This window comes from Mercenaria mercenaria, chromosome 1 (genome assembly GCF_021730395.1).
Source record: "Mercenaria mercenaria strain notata chromosome 1, MADL_Memer_1, whole genome shotgun sequence".
NCBI lineage: Eukaryota > Metazoa > Mollusca > Bivalvia > Venerida > Veneridae > Mercenaria > Mercenaria mercenaria.
In genome coordinates this window covers 1849089-1868978 of record NC_069361.1, presented here as the reverse complement: position 1 = coordinate 1868978, position 19890 = coordinate 1849089, and the positions used below count along the sequence as shown (strand labels likewise).

The following is a 19890-nucleotide window of genomic DNA, read 5'->3' as shown; positions in this document are numbered from 1 at the left end:
ATTATGTCATTGAGATTTACCTTACCAAAGGCAAAACGTTTCCCTTCAAGGACATTTCATTCATAGGGGGGGGTAATTTTTCCTTCAAATTTGTAAAATTTATTTTAAATTTATCTGAAAGGATAACAGAGAGCGCATACATAACTATTTTTCATAATCCGAGAAATTATAGTATTTTATGGGATTTTGGACAGCTTTACATATTTTACGCCATGCATGCTATAACTGTTTTGCGAAATGTTAGGACATTTCGGTGTGGATTGTTTAATGTTGCTTGTAGGCATTTTGGTATTAAGAGAATCTAAACCGTATTGTTCACTCTGGAGCTAATCGCCCCCCCCAAAACGATTTCATTTTCGAATAGTGATATTATTACTGCCAAAGACATGGTTGGTGGTGCACAAGGAGCTAAGCGTTTCAACAATCACTGTCAATGTTTTGTTTTTGTCTTGTTGAGTTTAACGTCGCGCCGACACATTAAAGGTCAGATTGGCGACTTTTCAGATTTCATGCTTGAGAAAGACCAAAGGTGCCCCTTCAAGCATTTTCAATCACGGGGGGCGCTGGGTAGAACCACCAGCCTTCCATAAACCACTGGATGGCTTTCTCACACGAAGAATTCAGTGCCCCGGGCCTGAGGCTCAAACCCACATTAGTGAGGGGCAAATGATTTTAAGTCACAACCTTAAACCCCACGCCACGGAATCCCCATCTGTCAAGGTATTTTATGCTAACTTATTTATTTTGTTGGGTTTTAAACATCGCACCGACACAGTTATATTATAGTTCAATGGCGACTTTCCAGTTTCGATGGTGGAGGAAGCCCCAGGGGCCCCTCTGTGCACTATTTCATCACGAGTGCGCACCTGGGTAGAACTATCGACCTTCCGTAAGCCAAATGGATGGCTTTTATCACATGAAGAATTCATCGCCCCGAGTGAGGCTCGAACCCACATCGATGAAGGCAAGTGATTTGCAGCGACCTTAACCACTCGGCCACGGAGGCCCCAGTTGATGCTAAATTTAATGACAAAGCATACACAATGCTTTGCTGAATTTTACTATCGTAAATCAAATTTTGGTTTAAAATATATTTGGGGATTTAAAGACACTTCTGCGAGAAGTTATCCAAACTGTTAAAGAGGATGTATTTACCCCTCCGTAAGATTGTTGGTCATGGCAATTTAACAGTTGTATTTAGTATATTATTAAACGTTTAATTATGCCCCGAAGTGGGCAATTAAAATCACACTGTGTGTGTGGGTGTGCGTGTGCGTGTGCTTTGCGAGTGTGTGTGTTGCGTGTTTTGCGTGCATCCGTTTAAAGGGGGTGTAATTCTTGTCCGGCTGTAACTCCAACATTCATAAGAATTAAAAATAATTTGATACAAATATTAAACCATATGAGAAGGTGTGTCGTGCTTATGACCCGGATCTCTCAGTCCCGGAGTCAAGGTCACAAAATGATGTGTGATTTTTGTTTCGTTACGGATTTTGAAATAAGTTTGCACAAAGTTCATCTAATCCCAATGTAGTCGTTGTCAGTGGGCGGATCTCTTGGGTCAAGGTCAGTCAAGGTCACAATTTGACATATTGGGTTTTCCGCTGCAGCATCATTTTTGTTTTTGTTGTTTGGGATATAATGGATTTGAAGTCATTTTGTTTGAATAACTATTTTAGGCTGAAAGCTATCTGATCAGGCTCTCGGTCAAGGGCAACGCTTTTTATTAAATTTTATTTTATTTCGCAAACAGCTCTAGCATTCTTGGCACGCTTTGGGACATTTGTTCTAAAGTGACAGCCTTTTTAAAAGAGGTTTTGACCCAACTGTTTGAAACACATCGCATGTTATGTTTTAGCCCTTTTACAATTGGACGCTAGGCTTTCCCCCTTTGATTTTGGCGGAACAGGTGGAGGGCTCTGAAAATAGGTAGTTCTAAATCCAGCCGGACTGAGCTATTCTGGCCTGTTAAATTTATTTCCTTGTTGCTCTGTCTTCTGCAAAGGCATTGAGTACATGCACTTAAGGTTCATAAGGATAACAATTTATTAGCTCGTCTGATTTGTGAAAAGAAATCTACGAGGTATAGTCGTCAATTGATCGTCGGCGTCGGCGTTTGGTTAATAGATATTTTTGTTTAGGTCCACCTTTTCTCAAAAAGTATGAGCTGCAGCTTTGAAACTTTGCACACTTGTTTATCATCATTAGTTTACTGTGTAGGTCAGAAACGATATATCTGATTTGCATTTTATTACAATCATGGCCATTTTTGTACTTAGAAAATTTGAGTATCTTGGTTAAATGTTTTGTTTAGATCTACCTTTTCTCAAAAGCTATAAGAGGTACAGCTTTGAAACTTAACACACTTGTTTATCATCATTATTTGACTATATCGGCCAAGAACCAATATTGTTATATGCATTTTGACAAAATGATGACCATTATTGTACTTGGAAAATCTGAACTATAACTAATTTCTTACATATTGTCAAGCACTTGCAGACGAGCGATGGTACCCGTAAGCAGTGCTTTTGTATATTTATACAAGAGCATTTTTGTGTTTCACATTTGCCATTGCGTATGTTAGGGTTTCGCCTGACTGGGATAACTTTCCTGTGACTTTGGAACATGGTGGGGGTAAGAGTGAGGTAAGGTGCACCATAAACTGGTTTAAGCTCCCCAGTGGTTGTTTTGCCACTGACCGTTCGAAGGCGGTGCCCCACTCTGTTCCTTTATTTGTTCGTTTTGTCCTTGTGTTTTTCCTTTGTGAGAATGTGTGTGTGTGTGTGTGTGTGTGTTGGTTGTGTGCGCGTCCGCGAGCTTGGATAACGTTACGGGATGCAATATGATGACATAAAATATTGCTCAACCATTACAGACAAATAAAAAGATGAACGAAGAAAGTCCACCACAGCAGCGCATGCCCGGAAAGCTGTCAGCAAGTAGGCTAGGCAAATTTGATGATCTGCCGTTACAACGGTAAGTTGGAAAATATGCTCAAGTTTTTAAATGTAAAATTGGTAAACAATATATAAAATTGTAAACGGTGTCGTAATTAACTTTTGAAGAGCTACACGAGAAACTTTATTTCAAGGGCGCAATGTACTGACTCTACTGACTGTTAACAGAGATAAATTATTAACTCAAAAGTCATTAACAACTTTTATTTTTGTGTGCTTTAGTTTAACTTAGAAATATTAGTTTTTGAACGTTCAAATCTATGTTCACAAAATATCATAAGTGGTTCAGGTCTTAAAGCAAAAGTAAGTTTTCCTTTGTACTAGATAATTTTAACTTGATTATATCGAAGGAAGTTTGATTATGTCAAAAGTTACATTTTGTACTAAATAAGTGCAGCTGAATAATGTCAAAAGTATACGCTTGTACCAGATTGTTTTAGCTTGATGATGCTGAAAGCTCGCGTTGGTGCAAGATAGTTCTTGCTTATGTCGAAAGCTTAGTAAAGCTTCATTGTTTCGAAAGCTTTTTTTTTGGTAAAAGATTGTTGTAGCTTGATAAAGTCGAAAGCTAATGTTATTACAAATTTATTATTATAGCTTTATTATTGCGGAAGTGTAGCTATGTACTAGGCTATTATGGCTGTAATATGTCGAAAGCTTAATTGTACTAGATTATTATAGCTTGATTATGTCGAAAAAATAATTTTAATATCTTTAGGCTTATTTTTGTTGATGCCAGAACACTAGTCTTGAACAGGCTCAATCAAAGCGAGCCTGCAACATTTTCGTTTCTGTCGTGTTGAGCGACCTGTGAAGTTTCCACTTTTCTCTATTTTATTATCACAGCCGCGTTGTTTGTGCCGTGTGGCGGCCGTAAAAAGTCTCCCCGTACATTCAATCAGGGCTGTAATATTTCGATCTTCTCAGATGGTTCAGCACGACTTTTATGTCGTGTTATTGGTACTGTTTAGTTTCTCAACATGACCATTTCGGCCTGGGTGGTTCCAATACTCCCGCTTTCATAGACTTCGGTATTGTTTAATCACCCATGGATATGGTGCCTGCTTTTTAATTTTGTCTTTTGACATTTCCTGTGATACGCAGGCTCCATAACCTCAGATCCCTTTCCTAAATTCCAGTTTGTTTAGTTCTGCCCATTGTTTTCCCGTTTGGGGCAAACCCTTTACTTTATCTGGGGACCAAACGCCGCTCTTGATGGAATTACACGCCTCAACACGTGTATCATTGAAGGTTCCATGTTCACCGCCGTTTGAATACATCTGCGGATGTCTCTAAATATCTTTTTTGTACTTTTAGCATGTGTACATGTTGAGTTCTGCTCAACCCGGGGCTAGAGGGCGTGGACGGTAGCATGCATTTCCACTACCGTCCATGAACAGGCTCAATCAAACCGAGCCTGCAACATTTTCGTTTCTGTCGTGTTGAGCGACCTGGGAAACTTCCACTTTTCTCTATTTTACATGAGAGAATGATAGATGTCATACTAGCGAAGGTCGAATCGAGCCCTTCGGGCCCCTTAAGCAGTTTTAACAAAAGTAATTACAATTAATTTGGCATTATTTATTATTTACAGCTCGCCAGTTGGGAAAAAGAAAATTCCAGCCAAACCGACGATTAAATCACCGTATGTCTTTTACACTTAATACTTAACAAATACGAAACGAATATCAATTGTTAGAGCCATTTTTAGCTCGACTATACGAAGAATAGGGGAGCTATCCTACTCGCCCCGGCGTCGACGTGAGCGTGAGCGTGAGCGTCACACAAATGTTAAAGTTTGCGTACCACCCCAAATATTTTCAAAGTCCATTGAGATATTGCTTTCATATTTTGCATACTTGTTTACCATCATGACCCCAGTCTGTAAAAAGAAGGAGGCAACTCTATCAAGCATTTTGACTAAATTATGGCCCCTTTTCGACTTAGAATAAATGTTAAAGTTTGCGTACCACCTCAAATATTTTCAAAGTCCATTGAGATATTGCTTTGATATTTTGCATACCTGTTTACCATCATAACCCCAGTCTGTAAAAAGGAGGAGGCAACTCTATCAAGCATTTTGACTGGATTATGGCCCCTTTTCGACTTAGAATAAATGTCAAAGTTTGCGTACCACCTCAAATATTTTCAAAGTCCATTGAAATATTGCTTTCATATTTTGCATACTTGTTCACCATCATGACCCCAGTCTGTAAAAAGGAGGAGGCAACTCTATCAATAATTTTGACTGAATTATGGCCCCTTTTCGACTTAGAATAAATGTTAATGTTTGCGTACTACCCTAAATATTTTCAAAGTCCATTGAGATATTGCTTTCATATTTTGCATACTTGTTTACCATCATGACCCCAGTCTGTAAAAAGGAGGAGGCAACCTGTCAAGCATTTTGACTGAATTATGGCCCCTTTTCGACTTAGAATATGCTTATTGTAATGTTAAAGTTTTACTCATAGCTTATATTATACTATCAAGCACTGGGAATAGTCGAGCTGTCCACTGACAGCTCTTGTTAGTACCTTTAGTGTATTGTAGTGTTACCCATAGTTGAATATATATAAAAGTTTCAGTTTTAAGTATATTAGCAATAATAAGTGTTGGTATTCATATACTCGACTTGTTTTCATTAACTCGACTATTTGAAAAAACGTGCGAGCTATTCTACTCACCAGGCTCTTGCATGCAAGACGACAACTCTGAAGCCACTATATCTATTTAAATGAAACTTCATACAAGACTTTTTCAACTTAACCAGCCTACTGTCATAATCAAGTTAGATAGCACTTGTTTCATTTCATGCATGTAATAGACCTTTTTCGAATTTGATAATTTGATTGAAGTTGTTTTTCCTTTAAACTTCACAGACGGGTTATTGTGCCAGTCAACACCGAAAACATAACCTTGTTGGTGAAGGTTTGCTCTTCGCGGTCGAGTGGTTAAGGTCATTCACACTTCAAATTACTTGCCCTTGGCTGATTTGGATTCGAAACTGTTTGTGTTAAATTGTGTTGTCGTGAAAATGCTGATCCCAATGCATTAACGTCTTTGAAACGTAATATTTCTAACATTGTCGATTCTCGTATAAGATTTTATCAAACAAATGAACACCTACTTCCACCAAAACCCAAGTTTACTTTAAGACATCTTTAAGACATCTGAAAAAGGAAATCCAAGAATTTCATTCTAATTATGTCTTAGTTCAAGCAGACAGGGCGGCCAACAATATTATAATCATTTGACGCCTACATTTTATTAAAGTTTTACAAAACGAAATGAATATCACTAAAGCTTATACATTGAGTCCTTCTAATGAACAGTATTTGGTCACTGATTACATCACATAAGTCTCTAACTTAAAAGTTCGTATAGATGATCAATAAATTAAACTTCAAAATACTGGATTCCTAAATTGCATAAACAATCATATAAAGCCCGTTTCATCATTCATTCAAGCTCCTGTACCACTACATGTAGGCTACAAATATTTCAAAGCTATTAACAAAATGTTTTACTGCTGTAAAAGCCCAGGTGAAAAGATACTGCGATAAAGTGTATGAAAACTCTCTATTCATAACATTATTATACATACCAAAATTTATGACAAGAGGGATGAGTTTAACTTTAGTCTTGTAAATTTCCCCCATTTAGTTGGAGATGTACCTCGGGCTACATCTTAAGGGGTATATATATTTCTCAATTAATTCGGTTTGACAGTGCGTGCAGTCATGTTGAGGATTTCAATAAACGTAATAAATATATTACAAATAAACTTCTTCAGCAAGGCTACCGTTATTACAAATTGCGTAAATATTTTGTTAAATTTTACTATCGTAATTCTGATTTTGTGATTCTGATTCTGCGAGAAGGTATTTCCAAGGTATTTCAAAACCCGATTTTTAGCTCACCTGAGCACGAAGTGCTCAAAGGTGAGCTTTTGTGATCACCCTGTGTCCGGCGACCGTCGTCGTCCTTCGTCCGTCCGTCCGTCGTCAACAATTTGGCTGTTAACATACTAGAGGTCATATTTTTGGCTAAATCTTAATGAATCTTGGTCAGAATGTTACCCTCGATAAACACTTGGAGTTTGAGTTTAATATTGGGTCATATGGGATCAAAAACTAGGTCACTAGGTCAAATCAAAGGAAAAGCTTGTTAACACACTAGAGGTCACAATTGTAGCCCAATCTTAATGAAACTTGGTCAGAATGTTACTCTCAATAAAATCTTGAACGAATTCAATATTGGGTTATCTGGGGTCAAAAACTAGGGCACCAGGTCAAATCAAGGAAAAGCTTGTTAACACTCTAGAGGTCACATTTTTGGCTCAATCTTAATGAAGCTTAGTCAGAATGTCACCCTTAATAAAATCTTGGACGAGTGTGATATTGGGTTATCTGGGGTCATTCCAAGGTATTTCAAAACCCGATTTTTAGCTCACCTGAGCACGAAGTGCTCTAAGGTGAGCTTTTGTGATCACCCTGTGTCCGGCGACCGTCGTCGTCCGTCGTCCGTCCGTCCGTCGTCAACAATTTGGCTGTTAACATACTAGAGGTCACATTTTTGGCCAAATCTTAATGAAACTTGGTCAGAATGTTACCCTCGATAAACACTTGGAGTTTGAGCTTGATATTGGGTCATCTGGGGTCAAAAACTAGGTCACCAGGTCAAATCAAAGGAAAAGCTTGTTAACACAATAGAGGTCACAATTGTAGCCCAATCTTAATGAAACTTGGTCAGAATGTTACTCTCAATAAAATCTTGAACGAATTCAATATTGGGTTATCTGGGGTCAAAAACTAGGGCACCAGGTCAAATCAAGGAAAAGCTTGTTAACACTCTAGAGGTCACATTTTTGGCTCAATCTTAATGAAGCTTAGTCAGAATGTCACCCTTAATAAAATCTTGGACGAGTGTGATATTGGGTTATCTGGGGTCATTCCAAGGTATTTCAAAACCCGATTTTTAGCTCACCTGAGCACGAAGTGCTCTAAGGTGAGCTTTTGTGATCACCCTGTGTCCGGCGACCGTCGTCGTCCGTCGTCCGTCCGTCCTTCGTCAACAATTTGGCTGTTAACATACTAGAGGTCACATTTTTGGCCAAATCTTAATGAAACTTGGTCAGAATGTTACCCTCGATAAACACTTGGAGTTTGAGTTTGATATTGGGTCATCTGGGGTCAAAAACTAGGTCACCAGGTCAAATCAAAGGAAAAGCATGTTAACACTCTAGAGGTCACAATTTTGGCCCAATCTTAATGAAACTTAATCAGAGTGTTATCCTCAATAAAGTCTTAGACGAGTTTGATATTGGGTCATCTGGGGCCACCAGGTCAAATTAAAGGAAAAGCTTTTTAACAATGTAGAGGCCACATTTATGATATATCTTCATGAAACTTGGTCAGAATGTTAATATTGATGATCTTAAGGTCCAGTTTGAATTTGGGTCATGTAGGATCAAAAACCAGGTCACCCGGTCAAACCAAAGGAAAAGCTAGTTAACACTGTAGAATGTTAATCTTGATGATCTTTAAGTCAAGTTTAAATCTGGGTTAGGTGGGGTCAAAAACTAGGACACTAGGTCAAAGCAAAGGAAAAGCTTGTTAACACTCTAGAGGCCACATTTATGACTGTATCTTCATGAAACTTAGTCAGAATGTTAAACGTGATGATCTCTATGTCATATTCGAATCTGGGTTATGTTGGGTCAAAAGCTAGGTCACGGGGTCAAATCAAAGGAAAAGCTAGTTAACACTTTAGAGGCCACATTTATGGCCATATCTTAATGAAACTTGGTCAGAATGTTAATCTTGATGATCTTAGGTCAATAGGTCAGGTGAGCGACACAGGACCTTCATGGCCCTCTTGTTATGGGAATATGGTTTTAAAACTTCGTAAGATTTTTGGGTCATGATAATTTTCCAACTGTATTTAGTAAAATTATAAAACGTTTTATTAAAAGAGGCTATGATCAAACTGTTTTGAGACACACCGCATGTTTAGTGGTTAACCCGTTTACATTTGGACACTACGCTTCTTTGTGTCTGACGGAAGAGGGGAGGAATCTCTGATAAGCAGTTTATAAATCCCACTGTCTTCTGGCCTGTTCCGTCAGGCCCTTAAGACACTGCTTTTCTTGATGCTCTGTCTTCTGCAAAGGCATTGAATACATACGTTTTTTGTTCTTAAGGTTTGCTTTTTCATGCTCCCCGAAGGGCGAACATATAGTTGCCGCTTCGTCCGTCCTTCGGTCCGTCCGTCCGTCACACTTTTGTCCGGAGTTTAACTTGAAAAGTATTAATGGCTTTGATTGAAACTTCGTTATATCGTTATGTTGTTCCATACAACAAGTGCAAACCATTCAATGATAGAAGTTTCTATACTATTGATCCAAAACTTTGGAATGAACTGCCGTTAGAACTACGCAAAAGTAAATCACTTGACACATTAAAAAAATTCTTAAGACACTGTATTTCAGAAGTTTCGTGGCACTGTTTTATTTTTTTTTTTGATAACTGTTTATCATGCGAAAACAGCAGGTGACAGTTTTTATTTTTTTTGTATAAGGTTTTACATTTCAACATTTATATTTCCAAGGTTGTTTAATTAAACGCACTTGTTGGTACAGGCTCTATGGGTAGGATAGTGTGTAATATTTCTTTTTTTGAATAGTATATGATGGCACCATTAACCGGGGGTATGAACCTCTATATGAATATAATCTGAAAAGTAGATCCCTCGGAAGCACCGAGAACGAGGCAAACAGTGAAAATTGCAGACTCGGTTTGATTGAGTCTGTTCATGAGCAGTAATGAAAAATGCAACACTACCCACGCCCTCTAGCACCGGCTTAAGCAGTATTCAATCTTCAAATCTAAATTAATTAAAAATCAATGATCCCGAAGGACCAGAAAATATAACAACACTTAGGCGAAGTCGGGGCGACATTTTACGCCCGTCTGGGCGTACCATGTGATGCTTTAAGCACTGGTATTCGCAATAGAGGTAAAATGGCCTCAATGGGAGGGCTGAGGTCATGAATGTTTATTAAAATAAAGCTGTTATTATTGTTATTATTATCATTGTCGTTATTATTATTATTATTATGTACAACGCCATGAATATGTCATTGTATGAAAACAGGCGTTTAATCAGTTTTTCCCTTTATTAGACAAAATAAGGTTTGTCCGGAGTATTACTTGAAAATTATTATTTATATTTCATCGAAACTTCACAAAATGATAGAGGCCATTGACGGAAAGTGCAGTGTCAAAGAACCGTAACTCTGCTTTACCTAGTTTTTGAATTATCTCCCTTTATTATACAAAATAAGGCTTGTCCGGAGCGTTACTTGACATTAATGATATTTCATCGAAACTTAAGAAAATGATAGAGGCCATTGACGGAAAATGCAGTGTAAAAACCATAACTCTACCTTACCTAGTTTTTGAATTATCTCCCTTTATTATAGTATTTATACAAAATAAGGCTTGTCAGGAGCATTACATGAAAAGTATTAATGGCATTTCATTGAAACTTCAGGCCATTGACGGGAAGTGCAGTGTCAAAGAACCAAAACTCTAATTTACCTAGTTTTGATTTATCTCCCTTTATTATACAAAATAAGGCTAGTCCGGAGCATTACTTGAAAACTATTAATGGCATTTTATTGAAACTACACAAAACGATAGAGGCAAAAATTACACTTAATGATATGTCCCTTTGCTTTAATTATCTCAATTTTCTTCATTTTATTTTCTCATTTGTTTTGGTTTCTAATACGTTATTCCCCATATTGGGACAAGCACATGCATCGGGAGGATCAGCATTCGGTTTTACCGATTCCTTGTTGTGTTTTGCATGCCATGCCTTTTTGTTTCCATTGCGTGTGTTAGAGATTCACCTGGCGGGGATTGCTTTTGTTTACACTGTCCCGTGACTTTAGAACACGGTGGAGGTAAGAGTGTGGTTGAGTGCGAACCATAAATCGGTCTAAGCTCCCAAGTCGTGTTTTTGCCACTGACCGTTGCAAGGCGGTGTCCCACCCCCAACCGTAAAACCTTACAATAGACGTCTTATCATTTCTATAAAGTTCCATTTAAATATTACCAATAGTGTAGAAGCAGTCCGTCAAGACTGAACTTTAAGTGGATCATTAACATCGCAAAAATTCTGAACGTAACGTGCCAATGATATACGAAAGTAGGCTTTACACTAATAACTGTTGTGAAGTTTCATTTTAATCTCAACGGAATATTGGACAACAATCTCTACATAGACTTTATGACCGACAAGTCAAAGATAAAAAAAATTCATCCATGAAACCGGTATTATAGGCATAATAAGAATTGCTACTGAAATCTCAATCAAATCCTACCAGTAGCATAGAAAAGACAGTCTTTGTAAACCGTAATCAGAAATGACATTTAAAAGGCCGTGACTTCGAGAAACGCGCTTATTACATGCACAACTAGGCTTCTAGCACGTTATTCCTGTGAAGTTTCATTGAAATCTGGACACAAGTTTTGGAATTAAAGCACGGACAAGAATATCTACATAGAGTTTATGTATAGTAATGAAATGATTATAACTTATGAAAAACTCACCCAACCGTAAATCCCTTCACAATCTGAAGTTTGATCCCAATCCTACTAAAAGTAAAGGAGAAGTAGTCCGGACAAAGTTATATTAAAATACATTAAAGGGACCCTAATTCCACCAAAGTGATCTAGGCTTCATACTAATTACACCTATGAAGTTTCAATGAATTCCGGCCAGGGAATTTTGAGAAGCGCGTACACGTTAGTTCCCTTGACATCAACCGTGGTTATCTTGGTTGAATTATGAGGTTTCGATTTTAATTTAGTATTAAGAGATTTTGGAACTAAATAAGTATCATTGTCATTATCAAAGCGATAATTATCACAGAAGGCAATTCCTTTCGAAAAGCTGAGCGCGCTGTCTTTAAATATGTGCCTGTTAAGAGTTTATTTGGCTTTTCATCGTTATTAAACATGTTTACAGGAAACCAGATTTTCCGGCAAAAAGAATCACACGACCAGTGTCAAAAGAAACAACCCTGTACGTATTTCTAATTTACTTAATAAATTTTAAAGAGATACTCAATGACATTAAATGTTGATGACTGATACTCAGAGCAGGGTTACCAACCAACTTAGAAGATACTGATGCTGTGCTTTCTTTTTGTTTTCTTCTTTTTCATATTGGTAAATGGAATGAGTGAATACATCTTGTAGCTACTTTTGGTTTGCATGTTATATGTAAGGTTGTTTGTTAAATGTATTTTATGCTACATAGATTCATTTTCCACTGATCAGATGCAGCTCTGAGAAAGCATTATGCAATACATGATAAGGTCTGCAACATAATTACGTTTACCTTTAGGCCTGACAACCCAATATTTCATTCACCCATGATACTGGTATCAACGGTTGATGGCAAAACAACATGCGACCAGTCGACCTTAACCAAACTGAGAGAAATAGAGAAACCATTGAACATAGTTTCTGTAGTTGGGACACTGAGAACTGGAAAATCCTTCATCTTGAATAAACTGGCCAGTCACGGTTCAGGTATATGTCATATCAATGTTTTTGCACATACTTACATGTATAACGCATATATGCCGGTGCTAACAATTAAATTAAAATAAGTAAAAAATGAGAAGTGTAATATCTCCTGTTTTATAGTTTTGCCGTCGTTTTGTAGAGAATAAGATAAATAACACATTAGGCGCAGAAGATATCCGGATATAGTATTACGTATAACTCAATAACTGCTTATGTGTGCAATTATGATCCTTAATATTAGTGTATTCTTTCTTCAGCCGGTGACAAATCTTGGTTTGAGACTGGTCACACAACGACAGCTGTGACAAAAGGTATCTGGGTAATGTGTCGGCCACACCCTACACAGGAAGACCAAGTTCTTGTTTTACTAGATACAGAAGGGATTGATGATCCTGATAAGGTATTTGTTTGGGTCTTGGTAAACAGCATTCAAAGATGTTCTGTCTAGGTAATAAAGCAATTATTCTAGAAGGCTATAAGGTATCTAGGGTTTATAAAAGGTTTTACGAATTTTAGTTAACAAAAGAAAGATTTCACGTAAAAATCAATGATAAATACTAATACTAAACATAGTTAAAAATTGTGTAAAACTGAAAATGGCTTTTATGTATGTGTTATATAGGCTTTGCTATTTACATTAAAACAATTCTCTGTATGGCGGCTGAAGTCATTTATTAGAATTTCAAGAAGGTTTTAAAACTTGTATAAATATTTGAAAAATTGGGGGTGGTATGTTATATGAATCTAATCATTCGTCATTAGTAAACATAAGTCAAAGTTCGTCTCACAATACCTTTACTGATTTTATGTTAACATAACCGTTGCGAAATATGCAGGGTTTTAAATGGTTTCACATGACATTGAGACTACTAAGCGACATCATTCCTAATCATAATCTTCTAAAAGCTGTTTGTGACAGATCTTCAAATTAAGCAAGCTCATTTTTACATTTACCTCTTTCTTCTGGCGCTAACAATTTCATTATTTTCTAAATAAAATGCCATATTTGATTTGTAATTCTGTAATAATCTGGTATATTGAATTCACTGTGTTTATGCAGAACATTATACATACTATCAATATATATTTAGGTGGATATAGAAGACGACAAAAACCTGTTTGTACTTGCCACGCTTTTATCCAGCACAATGGTTTACAATACAAGAGGGAACTTTGATAGAACTGCAATTGAAAAATTTAAGTATCCTTTATCCAATACTATTAATTAAGAGTAGATAACTTACTTGTTAACACTACACAAATAGAAAAGTTCATTTAGATACAACACATATATTTAACATAGGTACAAATGTTGCTTGGAATAAAATCAGCCTGTGAACATTAGATAATTCCTCAATATATACATGAAAATAAGGGATTTGGTTTGACTTATTACAGCGTGGTGAATGATGCTAATTAAAACGATAGCAATTCTTATGTGATTCGGATGGTTTATATCTTTTCGGATTATCGCCGTATTACAGCTATGTAACGCCGGACACTTCATCAGTTTTCCTGGGTTCTTTGCAAGTGCAAGCCTATTCTGGGCAAGTAACTGATAGCTTTACTTGAATCAGAGGTGGAGGTCAAGTGATTTCAAACACAATAACTTTCATCAAATCCTCACGGAAAATTATGCCTCGCGGAGGATGGAACTGATCCGAAGATCTCCGCTCTTCTTATTGAGCCAAGTCGACAAGATGTATTCCGTCAGATATTTTACTGTTTGAATTTATGAGTTGTAAGCTACAATAAATAAAACTCTTTACAGTATGGTAGAAACGACAGTCATATTTTCATAGTCATTTTGCATCAGTTAAATTTTGTCACCGGTGTTCACCATCTGTTAATCAATTTCATATCAAAATTGTGGTTGAGTTCATTGAAGTCACGTGAGATTTCATCTTATTTTAGCTTATTGTTGATAATAGGGATACCAGACTCGATCTACGGCATAGGAATAGTTCCTTTCTTATGATCAAAGAAAAACATTAGGTCGATTTATTACGTTATTTCTGTAAACAGTTGAATAGCTAATAGTCATTAAAAATCAAATTGTGGCGCACCTTATCTCTAGGTTGTATTTCGGCAAATGACTATCGAAAAAAGTATATATATATATATATATATATATATATGAGGTAGAAACTTTCGTATCAATTTTCCTTGACCGTATACAGATTTTTAAACAGAATTAAGACGTCAATAAAGGTGAGCGGCTCGGAAGAAGACGATTCTATCCTTGATTTCTTTTTCCCGAACTTCGTTCTCACACTAAGGGATGTTACTCTTGAATCTAATGAGGAGGACGATGATACTTATCTGGAAGATATGTTAAAGCTTAAACGACGCAAGAAAGGTGAAATTATCAAAGAAGATTCCTTAAAAGAATACAATCTTCCAAGAATGCTTATCCGAAGATATTTCAAAAACAGAAAATGTTTCCGATTTAGGAAACCGGTCAAACGTGATCTGCTGAAAATGTTGATGACGCTGCCAGAGAATACCCTGAAGAGAGAATTTCAGGAAACGCTGAACGAGTTCCGGAAGTATATATTTTCGTGTGAGCCAAAGTTACTGAAATCAGGAAAAGCAATAAATGGCAGGAGTAAGTACAGCTTATACATGATCAATTTCCGAATTCATAAGTCAACTTGTATTTAGTGTTGTTTCAAGCATCCAAACTTATTATCAATTTTAAAGAAATATTATTAATATTCTGAATTTTGTATTAATATTCAGATATTTCCTTAATTGTAGTTGTCTTTTGTTGATAAATAAGCATACTGTTTAAAACTGCACTATGGTGTCTTTGGAACATGGTGGGGGTAAGAGTGAGGTTGGGTGCGCACCATAAACCGGTTTAAGCTCCCCAGTGGTGTTTTTGCCACTGACCGTTCCAAGGCGGTGCCCCACTGTGTTCCTATGTTTGTTCGTTTTGTCCTCATGTGTTGGCTTTGTGTGTGTGCGCGTGTATGTGTATGTGTGTGTGTTTGTGGTGTGCACGTCTGCGTGCTGTAGGTTTAGTTTTGGGGAGGCTGCGATTTTGGTACGTGGCATTCCCTGTTTGATATTTGTCTTTGTTTTGTATTCTGTCATTTATGTGTTTAGTATTTTAAGAACGTATTTGTTATATTTACAGTGTTAAGTTCCCTATTGCTGAATTATGTCCATTCCATACAAGTTGGAGAGTCTCCATGTTTGACAAGCGCAATGATTTCAATGTCGGCAGTGGAAAATACACATGTAGTCCAGAAAGCTTCGGAAATATATAAACGTGAAATGCAAAGACGTCTTACTTCCCATTCACCGAGCGAAAAAGGTCTTGTTAACTATCACAAGGACAGTATGAAAGCTGCTCTTGAAGTTTTGAAGTCTGGACTAATTATTGACGATGAACAAATCTATGAAGAACAGGCAATGGTAAATAATAGAATTTAGCAGTTTACAATAATAAACATGATAATATAATTAAACTTTTGAGCATGTAGTTTACTTTGATGTTGTCATCGTGCACTAATATGGATATAAGATATCGATATGAATGTGACATTGTCTTTACCTTCCTGTGAGAAAGCATGTTCTTTATATCCATCGCTTGCTATATGACATTTAGCTTGTTCTTTTGACTAGTAATATTTTTATGCTTCTCATTCCATTTCAATTGATAATTTTAGGTTTGCTTCAAAAACCAGTTTGAAAACTTCAAGAATATTGTCACGAAAGATTTAGAAGCAAAATGTTTGAATACACTAGGAAGACTGGATACAATGAAAATACAAGTGAAGATAAAGAATCGAAAATACTGCACACCAACAGGCTATGATGATTATATGAAAGATATAGACTCCTTGATCCAGCAGTTCAATAGAGAAGTCGGTTACATGGGATCTGTGGTAAGGTATATCTCTGATGTTTCGTTTAGCATTTAGTGCATTGAAGCAAGTGTCCGGCTCTGTTTTAAAAATTTATCATACTTTTCAGTAAGTTGGATAATACCTGCTTTTCAGTTTTGTCTTTTTGCAGTTTCTGTGATATTCCAGTTTGTTTAGTACAGCCCAATGTTTTCTTGTTGAGGGACACCCCTTTATGTTTTAATGCCGCCTTTCATGGAATTGCACTCTGTGGTTCCTTGTTTTCTGCTGTACGAACACAACCGCGGATGTCTCAAAATTATCTTTTTTACTTGTAACATGTGGAAATGTTGAGCTCTGCTCAACCTGGGGACTAGAGGGCTTGAACAGTAGCATGCATTTCCACTACCGTCCACGAACAGCCTCAATCAAACCGAGCCTGCAACATTTCCATTTGTTAGTGCTTGGCGACTTTTGGGCTTCCACGTCAATGTATAGAATTATGTCCGTATATTATCCATACCTGAAATGTCTTTACTTAAGAAATGACATACTCTCCCTGTTGCGACACTTAGATTGCTGTTGGGAAGGCTTCTCGGTCATTTTGAAGCAAAAGAATGCATCCACGAAAATCGAAACAGAGCTTGATTGATTTTAATTAATTGTGAAAACCCTTAGAACGCATTTATTGAACTGATCCGTATTTTTATTTTTTAAAAGGCGAGAATCGTTCTTCAAGAGTTTCTTGATAAAAAGGTAGAAGAAGAAGAAATTGTGTACAAAATGGTTCTAGAGGCACTAGATGGGCAAGGTAGAGTTTTTAAGTCTGTCATAAGATACCAGAATATTCAGCAAATAAAAGACTACTTTGTACAGAATTCTTAACACAGGCAAATGACCGGAATGTATTTTACATTGTTTCATTAATGTAAAATAAACATGAATCAAGATCTTTCTCCGGTTATATGCATTAACATACTTTGATAGGGTATATCTTTAAAAGATCTTTTAAAACACCTATTATTTATAATGATACTCTTCAACTAATTGGTAGTACAATTACTTTTTGGTTATTTGTGAAAAAATCCGATCCACGAATAGATCGTCTGTCTGAGCCCTCTTGTCAAGAATAGCAAGAATAGAAATTTCATGGGTGTTTTAGCTATATGCCTATTAAAGAAGTGGAATAGCTTCATTGTAAACCAAACGTTTGAATGATTTCTGTAAGACAGTTCACTGAATGAAATTCATTTACTTTTTGCAGAAGGGCCAGCAAGGAGAAAGATCAAGCGCTTGAGTTTGTTCAGAGAAGAAGATGCTAACATTTTAAAGGAGGAAGAAGAAGTTGAAGAAGCAATTCGAGCTGATATTGAAATGTTACAAGTCAACGGCTTACAGAACATCGGAACACAATACCTTGGCATGCTGAAGACAAAAATTGAAGAAGTAGACAGAGTGAAGAAAGAGCTCACTCGGAGCGACTCATACTACCATAAATTATGTAAAGAAACGGCACATTGGAAAAACATTTTTGAGAAGGCTACATTTAATTTGTCCCACTATAGGAAGCAGCTAAAACCAGTAACTGAGCAAAAAGAAACGGATATGCAAGGCACAACTTATAATGAGCCTTGGGAAGATGTTATAGGGCAGCTTTGGAAGAAAGCGCTGGAGAAAGATGAATCTATAGATGAAGATGATGTCACGTCACAATGTTCTTTTGATGAGGAGGATTTCAAACCTGCAAAAGAAGGTTCAGCAAGTGGAGACGGTTTAACGGTTCTGCCTGACAGAGTTTCACCGGAGGGAATGTCCGACGACCCAGTTTATCGTGACCCTGCTCCTGTTGAAGAACGAAGAAAATCGGATAAATGTAACATCATATAAAAGCTACTGTTATAAGACAATTCTGCTTGGCAGTTACGTGCTGATTGAGCTTAGAATTAAGATTTTATGGGCTAATGTTTAATTTTCGGAAAAACATGATGTGTCCGAGTGTAAGTACATGTGGCTAATGGAAAAATACTAGAACGATTGTTGGTATATACGTATACATGCACTGTGTAACTGTGTATCATTATCATTTCAGATTCTATCATTATCATTTCAGATTCTTTGCATTACACTGTAAAAATATATTATATTGTTGAAAATCTTCAAAAGCATGATTGAGAGCAAAATTTCAATAGTGATTGCATCGCAGTGCATCCGGAAAAAGTACAATAAACTGCAAATATATAATATGACGTCCAGACGCATGCGTGTTTCATAGAGAAATCATATTTTACGACTGTTGTTCCTGTTCTTAAAAATTTACTTTATATCTGTGAAACTTTTACAATGAATTGACTATGTATAGCCGTAAAGGAAATTGTATATAGAATAAAATATATCCAAATTTCTATTGATATAAATTACACTACACATAAAACAAATTTGATATAATCAATTCACTACTTTGTGAGTGAATTTTGCAGCAGTGTGCAGTCTTCATTTTGGGAGTAACACGATTTCACCAAACTCAATCATTATTACAATTAAATCGCTAAAGTGTAACAAGATATTTAAAGATAGCCAGCAATCATTTATAAGTATTCAAGAGATCAGTCGCAACATATTACACAGATGGACAGAACAGACTCTTTGATCCTAACGGGCCAGACAATATAACAACACTGAATATCAGTACGGGGAGACCTTTACAGCTGCCATGCGACACTTACAGATTGCTGTTTAAACACTTCAAATTCTGCAGTGAGTTTATCTGAAGGTACTGAAAGTACATATCCCTCACGCCATTGGCAACAAATTTAGCGAACTATATTACAGAGGTATTGATTGGTTGAATTGACTCTATGGTTCAAAAGACCAGATAATATAGTATGTCCAAAAGCTACAAGATAGTGTAAATGATATTTATCTCCGCTAAGCAAATTGACTATATACAGTTAATTTAAACTTACTTAAGAATTTATGTTTCAGAAGATCAAGAGTTCATATAAATTATCAATGCACTGAATCAAGTTTGAGTAACATTTTTCGACATTTTTCATTTTAGTATATTCTGTTCGACACACATCGTGGTAAGAATTTTTTTTTAAAAAATCACACTTTTCCTATAATAACCTTCCACTACCGTCCATGAACAGGCACAATCAAACCGAGCCTGCAACATTTTCTTTTTTTTCGTGTTGAGCGACCTGTGAAGTTTTCATATTTTTATTATCACAGCAGCGTTGTTTGTGCCGTATGGCGGCCGTAAAATGTCTCCCCGTACATTCAATCAGGGCTGTTATATTTCGATCTTCTCAGATCGTTCAGCACGACTTTTATGTCGTGTTATTGGTACTGTTTAATTTCTCAGCATGACCATTTCGGCCTGGGTGGTTCCAATACTCCCGCTTTCATAGCCTTGGGTATTGTATAATCACCCCTTGGTTATGGTGCCTGCTTTTTATTTTTGTATTTTGA

General features: G+C 36.7%; 1 protein-coding gene across 1 annotated transcript; it reads left to right on the top strand.

The window, feature by feature from the left end:
• The first annotated feature begins 2869 nt into the window (after positions 1-2869).
• Positions 2870-18692, top strand: LOC123545191 (guanylate-binding protein 1-like). Its single transcript, XM_053537774.1, has 11 exons — positions 2870-2979; positions 4555-4605; positions 12000-12056; positions 12381-12568; positions 12823-12965; positions 13657-13766; positions 14746-15173; positions 15708-15988; positions 16243-16461; positions 17140-17230; positions 17684-18692. The coding sequence occupies exons 1-11, from the start codon at positions 2891-2893 to the stop codon at positions 18304-18306; spliced, it is 2280 nt and encodes a 759-aa protein (XP_053393749.1). The 5' UTR covers positions 2870-2890; the 3' UTR covers positions 18307-18692.
• Positions 18693-19890: the final 1198 nt, after the last annotated feature.